This window comes from Limulus polyphemus, unplaced genomic scaffold, assembly GCF_000517525.1.
Source record: "Limulus polyphemus unplaced genomic scaffold, Limulus_polyphemus-2.1.2 Scaffold9537, whole genome shotgun sequence".
Lineage (NCBI taxonomy): Eukaryota > Metazoa > Arthropoda > Merostomata > Xiphosura > Limulidae > Limulus > Limulus polyphemus.
In genome coordinates, this window is record NW_013675147.1 from 2447 (window position 1) to 12396 (window position 9950).

Sequence of the window (9950 nt, forward strand, 5' to 3'; positions counted from 1 at the left end):
CGACAGTACTATTATATTTATATAGATTTGTAATTAATAATTAATGTTAATATTGAATAAAACTCAAGACTCTTGGTTTACACTGAGTGGTATGAATTAAAAGTCCGTAAAAAATCGTTGTTCTCCATAACAATCATGATGGACAATTGAAATTTATAACATAAATATATAGTCGCGTTAGGTTTAGCGATCAGCAAAAGTTGTTTAAAACTCAATATTGGGTAGAAATGCAACAAATTTATTTATTGACTGAAAAATATAATATGATCAATGTGTAACATACAGATCTATAGAATACATATATTTCATGTGTTTACTAGAAATAATTATCCACTTACAAACAATAATAGCACATCAGTGTATATACTAGTCTCCAACTGCTACAAAAAACAATTAATTAAAATTGTAAAACATGTTCCAGGAGAAGCTTGTATCTTTTTCAGCTTGACGAAATAGAAATATAATATGGCGTCCTAATTCAGTTCAAAAATTCCATCAAAGTTTGGTTGTTCACCGACAAAATATAGAAACATTTCAACTAGGGCCAACTTCTCACGGGGACAAGATCATTTACCTTCAAAAGAACAGTAGACAAATATTGATACATTTTCCCAGTATAAAAACAATCCAAAAGGTGGAGTTTATTTTATAAGAATACGTCATGCCTTTTAGATGTTGGGATTTTGTTTGAATAATCTTATTTTAAAACTATTCTTTGTTTACAATAGAACTTAAGACAAAAAAAACAGTAAAATCGAATATAGTCGAAATTTTGATAACAGATTGTGAAATAACTATTGGGAATTTTGATGAAAAAAATATCCATTTTCAAAGTGTTACATCAAGGGCATCTTTCTATTGAAATATGAGGGAAAAATGTTTTTAAAAAAAGTTTAGAAAAAAACATGGGCTATTCGGTGAAAATATGAACTTTTTTGGAAGTCATGTTGGATGCGAGAGATGTATACAAATAAAAGTCATGTTGGATGCAAGAGATGTGTACAAATAAAAGTCATGTTGGATGCAAGAGATGTGTACAAATAAAAGTCATGTTGGATGCAAGAGATGTGTACAAATAAAAGTCATGTTGGATGCAAGAGATTTAATTAGAATTCATGTTGGATGCGAGAAATGTAAACAAATAGAAGTCATGTTGGATGCGAGAAATGTAAACAAATAGAAGTCATGTTGGATGCAAGAGATGTAAACAAATGTAAGTCATGTCGGATGCGAGAGATGTAAACAAATGTAAGTCATGTCGGATGCGAGAGATGTAAACAAATGTAAGTCATGTCGGATGCGAGAGATGTAAACAAATAGAAGTCATGTCGGATGCGAGAGATGTAAACAAATAGAAGTCATGTCGGATGCAAGAGATGTGTACAAATAAAAGTCATGTTGGATGCAAGAGATTTAATTAGAATTCATGTTGGATGCGAGAAATGTAAACAAATAGAAGTCATGTTGGATGCGAGAGATGTAAACAAATAGAAGTCATGTTGGATGCGAGAGATGTAAACAAATAGAAGTCATGTTGGATGCGAGAGATGTATACAAATATAAGTCATGTTGGATGCAAGAGATGTAAACAAATAGAAGTCATGTTGGATGCGAGAGATGTAAACAAATAGAAGTCATGTTGGATGCGATTTGTATACATCTCTCGCATCCAACATGACTTCTATTTGTTTACATCTCTTAGAAGTCATGTTGGATGCGAGAGATGTAAACAAATAGAAGTCATGTTGGATGCGAGAGATGTATACAAATAGAAGTCATGTTGGATGCGAGAGATGTATACAAATAGAAGTCATGTCGGATGCGAGAGATGTATACAAATAGAAGTCATGTCGGATGCGAGAGATGTAAACAAACAGAAGTCATGTTGGATGCGAGAGATGTAAACAAATAGAAGTCATGTTTGATGCGAGAGATGTATACAAATAATCACTTACAGAACAAAGTGTCAACCACTTATTTTCTTATTACATCGAAACACTGTCTTTGGATATGGATATGTTTATATGAACATTATTAATACCAACTATATCAAGTTTAATTTGATATTCTGTTACAGTCTATTACTCACTATCTTCATGTCCTAATTAACAATTTGTATTGCAATAAGAATATATGATGTATATTTTCACATTATCTAATATATTTTAAATTCTAACCATACAAACACATTCATATACTTCATTTATTTTGTTATAAACTAAATATATGTATATATATTTTTTCTACAGCAGTGTTTCCTGAAATAAAAAAATCACAGTTTTAAAAATTTTCCTGCTAGTTTTTGTAGACTAATCTATATTATTATTCTACTTGTTTGTATGTACGACCTTTACGCTTTCTGTCTGAGAACCTGCTGCATAAGCGTGCATAGTTAGAATGTTTCCTCAAGAAAAACCGTGCATGCGCATTAATCACTCGACAACAAACAGTCTGCCTGCGGCAGAGAGCTGCAAAGCTCAATAATCAAGTCGCTACAATTGCTGTATGAAACAAGAAGTAACAACAAAAGGAGAATGTTAGGTCGTAGAATAATATTATAAGTTTATTTATCGACAGTATTAAGTAAAGTAAAGTTTAGTCATAAATAAACTAAAGTAAAAAAAAAAACGAACACAGGTTACACTGTTAGGCCCAACATAAGTTAAAGTTTTATAAAGTACGGCGTATATACAAGTGAATTTACGCATTTCGTTGTCTACGATTGTAATTTGTTTGTATTGTGCTAGAAATGTTATATTTAAAGAAGTACTGTTACGATAAAGATACTAATTTGGCCGGAAATGTTTTGCGAGTAAGAGTATTAAACCTCGTAAACAGATAGACAGTAAATGATGTGAGATACAGTTTAAGCACTAATCTATGTGTGGATATTTGTGGTCTAAGTTGCTGTTTATTTTGCCATCATTATTAAATATTCACTAGTTATTACAGAGCAAACTGTAGAGAGAAGATGAAGGATACAAGATGATCGTTACTACTCTCAAGCACTTCACTTTACAATGTATAATTGTTAGAAAACATTGAAAATTTTCAAGCAGGAAAAGGAACAGTGAATAAAAATGTATTTACACAAATGCTGGAAAACATGCTTTTCCTTTTTGTCATTTCTGATTTATTTATTTCTTTACTGTAATTTGGCGAACTATTCTCAAATTCTTGCTAAGACATTTCTAAAAACCTGACAATATAAAGGTTTATAAATGTTATCAAGTAATATTGAAATTAAGTAAAAACATAAATATATATACTCAGTTATAGTTTTCCTTTTTTTAAAAAAGCCTCAGAAGTATTAAGAATGATACACTGAAGCATAAAAATAGTAATATAACAAATCCAAACTGAAAAAGCTTTTTTTCTCACTCCTACTTTGATTTGTTCATTTCATGTTTTCTTTGCTCTTTCTCAAATGCTTCAGCACCATCAGGATTGTCAGCTCTCCACTGGTCAGCAGTATTGTGAGACAGCCAATCAGATGTGTCTATTTGTCTCTTAAGTAATGCAACCAATTCTTCTAGTGATGACTGGCTGGCTCGTTGATCTAGAAAATCAAAGATGTTTATAATATGTAGATCCCTACGGCACTTAAAGAGAAAACCTATTTTTCCATTAACATTATAAATTTGGTTGTTAAGTAATGAACTAATTATTTCCACTACTCAGTGTGAAAAACTGATTACAGAATTAGAAAATAGTTTAAACAATGATTAATTAATATCATATATTTATACAAAGTGTTCACAACGTGACAAAAACATTTGGTTCAAGAATTTCCACAGGGTTCTCTGCATTATGTTTGTTTGTAATTAATAATCTGGTTTTAATACTCATTGTGGACACAGCACAGGTAGTCCATTGGGCTGTTTTTACCTTAGTGTTACAAGTCTGGGGTTCCTGCATTATGAACACTACTGTTTTGTGTGTTTTCATATATAAGTTTACAGAAATTAAGCAGCATAAGGGTTACATTTTTATTTGAATATAGAAACACTCTAAGTAAAACAGAATGACAACAATAATTTGATACTTTTCACAATTTAACATACCCTTTTCAATACCCTTATTATCCTCACACAGAATTTTGGAAGAAGTTTCATCTCCTTGACTACTTCTGTGAAGGTCTTTTAAGAAAGTATCCAGTCTATCTAGAGCTGTGAAGAAGGTTTAAAACGTTTGTTAATATTTATATATGATAAATATTGCATATAAAAATTACATACTGTATTACTTGGCTGTACTATATGTTGTCCACTTCTTTTGGTTTACAAGTTTCAGTTCAGTCAAATGAATCTCTACAAATGCTTAGCTTTAATCTAGCAGGTCAAAAAGGTTGAATGTCATAACAAAATAGCCCTGTATACTTTCTTTTAGTTTACCAACACTACTGGTTATGATATTTCATATATATATATTTATTTATTATTCTTTATTACTATATATTTTTATCTTTTTCAGATATTTTGCCCTGTTAGTTGTGTGTTTGAAATTAGGACAAACCTAAATCTCCTAAGCTAACCGAACTTTATGAGATATTATTAAGTTTATGATTGAAACTAACGCTGACCCAACTGAAAAAACACTTTACTTGATCATTATAAGTAACAATGTAAGAACAGAATATCAAATTAGAGATATTTCTGGTTCTGTGTAGGTTTGATGAGAAGTTACTATTAATTCTTACAGTTACAGTTAATGTAACAAAATTAGCTGACCCAACTGAAAAAACACTTTACTTGATCATTATAAGTAACAATGTAAGAACAGAATATCAAATTAGAGATATTTCTGGTTCTGTGTAGGTTTGATGAGAAGTTACTATTAATTCTTATAGTTACAGTTAATGTAACAAAATTATTCACATGCTTAGAAATTACCTTCAATCAACAAGGTTCGGTATCTTTAAAAAAAAACTAATTTAGAGAGATTTTCAAACTAACAGATGATGGAGTTCTCTCAAACTATTTTTATGATAGTAACTGTAAACAAAATCCTTAAGTTGAACCGTACATTTCCAGTTTGTATAAATTTTATTATCTATTTGTCAAGTTTTTCTATCCATTCTAAGATATATATTTTAAATAAATTCAATATGATATATTACAGAGGAATAGCAGTTATCACATGAAAAAACTATCATCTTACCTTCTTCCATATGTTCAGGGTTAATGCTAAAAATAATAATAAACCATCCAGGTTCAGAGCAATGTAATGATTCACCAGGGGCTATATATAGCTTGGCTTCGTGCAAACTTTTCTCAAACATAAGCCTTTCTCCGTCAAACGTCAATGGCTCACAATACTGTTGAAAAGTTTGGTTCAGTTCAGATATTAAAATTATAAGTATTTAATCGAACAAAGAAATTTCTAAACATCCACTCTACCAAGTACACAGTGCATATTCTAATGTTAAACTGTGAAAGTAGGAAAGTTCAGAATTCTTCAACTGACTTAATCACCAGCTAGAAATTATTTAGTGTAGATTAAAGAAACAACCAACAAACTTAATCACAAAATATGTTCATTTTCATAAAATCAATTATAAACAACTTTAGTTATTAAATGAAGACAACCTTTATGTGTGGAAACTACATGCCATAGTTTTAAAATATTAAATATTTAACTTTTGTTATTAATTAAAGACATCTTTATGTATGGAAACTTCATGCCATAGTTCTAAAATATTTATTATTTAACTTTTGTTATCAAATAAAGACACCTTTATGTGTGGAAACTTCATGCCATAGTTCTAAAATATTAAATATTTAACTTTTGTTATCAAATAAAGACACCTTTATGTGTGGAAACTTCATGCCATAGTTCTAAAATATTAAATATTTAACTTTTGTTATTAATTAAAGACACCTTTATGTGTGGAAACTTCATGCCATAGTTCTAAAATAAAAGTTAAATATTTAATGTTATCAAATAAAGACACCTTTATGTATGGAAACTTTATAGCCATAGTTCTTCTCCTAAAAGTTAAAAAAAATTGAGCTTTGTACAAGAATGACAAATTAACAGCATTTTTCACAGCAATAAATCAAAAATAATATCTTGTTCGCAGCTAGACTTAATTAAGTGGGCTATGAAATAATATTTTATTCCCAGCTAGACTTAATTAAGTGGGCTATGAAATTTTCATACAATGAATATATTTTCTACTCACATGTGGGTATAATGTTAAGAATGTCTTCAGTTTTCATAATTATTCTATATTTTCACAATTTTTTAACTTATTTAATTAGCCACTGCATCAGAAATAGTTTACATCTAAATCTAAAATTGTTTCTGAAAACAATTTGAACACTTTGATTTTAAGCCTACTAAGATATTAAGCCTACTTGTTTTTTTTTCATTCTTATAAAAAAAAAAAACACCTTAAATTCAAACTGTACAAATAAAAACTGCAACAGTAGTTAAAACAGCATGCTGAATATTTGGTAAAAAAAAGTTCTGAATGTACAATAAAGTGACAATACTTCAAATATAAAAACAAATAATTTCTTAGGCTTAAAAACTATAATTTGGCATACGTTCATAAGATTCTATTAAGACAAACATGAAATAACACTGTCAAAAATATGTTATCAATGCAAATCAACAAAACAGTAAAATAACAAAGTCTGCTTTCTATGCTAATACGCACTGTCTTTTCTAGTCCAAAACATTGTCTTAACCAAAAGAAGAGATATGAAAAGTCCATATACAACGATATCAGCAAGTTCCCTAATAGATGAGAAGCTTATGTAAACATGCTAAGATTCACGTAAACTATACACTTCACATGTAAAGAAGTGAATGTATCTATACCTGTCTGAAGTCAACCCACAAGGAAAAGCCTGCTACAGAGTCATATACAGAAAGTCCCATTTTCTCCAATCTCTTCTTACAGTAATGAAAAGACTTGGCCAGCCGTGAGCAGCTAAGCTTAAAGAATTTTTCACACCATCCTGAAACATGAAATTTGTTTTTCAATGAATAATGTAGACACTATTCCTTATTACTGAAGCAAACTGTAAATACATATTTGATTACAAAGAAATCTAGATTTCTTCCCTCCATTGATATTATTAAATAGTTGATACAAAAATGTATTCTTCAAAACAGTAGAAATGCTAAAGTATGGATTACACCATTTTATATATATATATTTTATCTTAATCCCATTTAGTTTGGAGTCAGCCAGTATTATTGCAAGCCAAGAATTTTTAACTCAGTTGACTGGTCCAGTCAGCAACCACATAGGATGAGCTTGTTTGGTGAAGGTTTTTTGAACTAGTGACCCTCAGATTGTAAATTGAAAGCTCTAACCACCAGGCCATGACAGGCTCAGTTACTCTATTGAAAGGTAAAATATATTGTAATATGAAAAGTAACTGCCCACATAGATATAGGGAGCAGATATGGATACTCAAGCCAGGCAACATCCCACATGAAAAGTAACTGCCCACATAGATATAGGGAGCAGATATGGATACTCAAGCCAGGCAACATCCCACATGAAAAGTAACTGCCCACATAGATATAGGGAGCAGATATGGATACATGGTTTAATGAGAAGTGACCAGTCACGTGGGTAGTACTAGTCATCTTGAGGGTAAATGCAAGTTTTCTAGCAAATTAAGGAATGTTGTATTTAGTTAGTCTGGTCTGGAACTTCATCTAGTCAGTCATATGATTCAGTAAAGTAACAGCAAGTACATGCACTGTGTTTGTTTTTAATAATGATTGCTCATATTGTATAGCACTTTTTCTGTACCCTTACTACTTATTTTAGTGAGAGATTTGGTACTTCTTGTTATTTGATATTTTGAGCTAATCTCCTGTCAGACCTATCTCTTGTAAAACTATAGTTAATTCTGTTGCACTTGGACATACCACAAGTATGAAACAATTAAGCTTCAGAAGATAATTGTCATTTATCACCATAAGTGGCCCAGTTCCAGTAGGATGGTTTTGTTTTCTATTTTAATTACCTTCCTTGCTTTTCTTTTTCATTAAGAGCAACTACCTTGTCAATACTGGCTGCAAATGATAAATCATAGTTGTTAATGTGAGATGTTGCCTGGCTTGAGTATCCATATCTGCTCCCTATATCTATTTGGGCAGTTACTTTTCATGTGGGATGTTGCCTGGCTTGAGTATCCATATCTGCTCCCTATATCTATGTGGGCAGTTACTTTTCATGTGGGATGTTGCCTGGCTTGTAGGTAGTGCTTTAATCTCCAGATATCACCTGAAGAACACAACTGTCAACATCCTTAAACAACATGTTGTATTAAATAATATCATATCAGGTGACAACAGGCATTATCTGCTTCCGAGAACAAGTTAATTTTTGCAACCATGTGTTACGTGAAACCTGCACAAGCACATTACAAAGAATGAATACTATAATATTACAGGAATACAGAAACGTGATTCATTCAACTATCTACATTCAACTATCACACCTGCCTGAGAGTATAGTAAAACTTAAGATGTTTAGGTCAATTCTAAAGTAGTAAAAAAAAAAAATCTTACGGATCTTACTACCACAGTAAATTTTACACGCAGTAATTTGTAACCTAGTTTACTACTACAGTAAATTTTACACGCAGTAATTTGTAACCTAGTTTTACTGGTCTGTTTCTTACATGTCTTTGAATTTCTTTTCTTCTAATATCATTCACATATCAGACTAAACTAAGGAAATGACTGTTAAACAAACTGAAGAAACTTGTGTAAAACTAGCTCTTCACAACAGGAAGTCTGCTTTCTGGAAACAACCCAGGTTCGGAATTTTCATGGGATTATCAGAGTCAAGCTAACAGATGCCAGTTGGACTGTGGGTCTTCAGCCTTGAAAAGCCAATAGTAATGTAATATAGTTTTTTGATAATATTTAAGAAGCGTGGCATTAATTTTATTTTATTGGCAAATGTTGAAAATGTCAATAATAGTTGTTACTATTAATTTTCATCAATTGGATACAAAGGATTATTCGTCATTAACTAAGCAGAGAAAATCCTTTTCAAAACACTGAGGGAGAGAGTTCAGTCCTGTGGTGAATGTACCATACGAATGGAAATCTTATATGTTATTTACAAAATTCACTGTTTCAAAGGTTCAAGCAAAATTACACATAGCTATGCCTAATTTTGAGTTGACAGACTAAAAGGAAAGCAGCTACTCAATAAACTTGGGCTGCTCTTGTCTGATTAAAAAGTGGGATCTGACCTTCACTCTTATAAAGCATTTAGAGCCCCAAAGTGATAAGTGTACTTTTGTGCTAATGGAATTTACAAACCAATAAAATTTAATTGAGACTAAAACTACTTGAGGGAAGGTCAACCACTGTCATGGCCAGTAGACTACATTATCATCTAAGTCTCTAATTATCATTTAGTTACTTTTTTATTATTATTACTACAGTAATAAACTTTGGTAACTGATTATTAGTAGAACCTAAAGAAAATGTAAAGAAATAAATTTCATTCTATCTCATTACAAAACATTATATATATCTAGCTACAACCATAGAAGACACACAGTCATAATGCTAATTCAGAATCAAAATAAACTTAGAAATCCAGAGAGCCATGACACATAAATCCCAAAATAAAACCATTCTAATAGAAAAAACTAATAAGAATTAAAGCTGAAGAATTTTTTATTTATTACAATAAATGATAAGATTCATTTGCAAAATAATTATTAATTATTATAGTTCTACATTTAGTTCTCAACTATTATCACAACTACTTTACAATATGACAGACATCAAGTTGATTGTGTCAAAATTACAATTTTTTTAAGCCAACAGAAAAGTTGCTGGACACATCAATACTTACACCTTAAAAAATGGTAAATTGAAAAACAATGTTTTTTAAAGAAAGTATTGTTGGGGACAATGTTTTTAAAGAAAGACTGTTAGGGACAATGTTTTTAAAG

At 30.7% G+C, this 9950-nt stretch overlaps 1 protein-coding gene across 2 annotated transcripts in view; it reads right to left on the minus strand.

Annotated features, from left to right (window-relative positions):
• Positions 1–217: 217 nt before the first annotated feature.
• LOC106475971 (probable inactive 1-aminocyclopropane-1-carboxylate synthase-like protein 2) overlaps positions 218–9950 on the minus strand; it is a 20164-nt gene continuing 10431 nt past the window's right edge. For both annotated transcript variants that reach the window (XM_022379963.1, XM_013936647.2), the window contains exons 7-11: positions 6829–6968; positions 5161–5317; positions 4065–4169; positions 3388–3559; positions 218–574 (exon numbers count right to left, since the gene is read on the minus strand). In XM_022379963.1, the coding sequence (XP_022235671.1) occupies positions 571–574; positions 3388–3559; positions 4065–4169; positions 5161–5317; positions 6829–6968 (578 nt within the window). In that variant the 3' untranslated portion in view covers positions 218–570. The remainder of the gene's footprint in view (positions 575–3387; positions 3560–4064; positions 4170–5160; positions 5318–6828; positions 6969–9950) is intronic.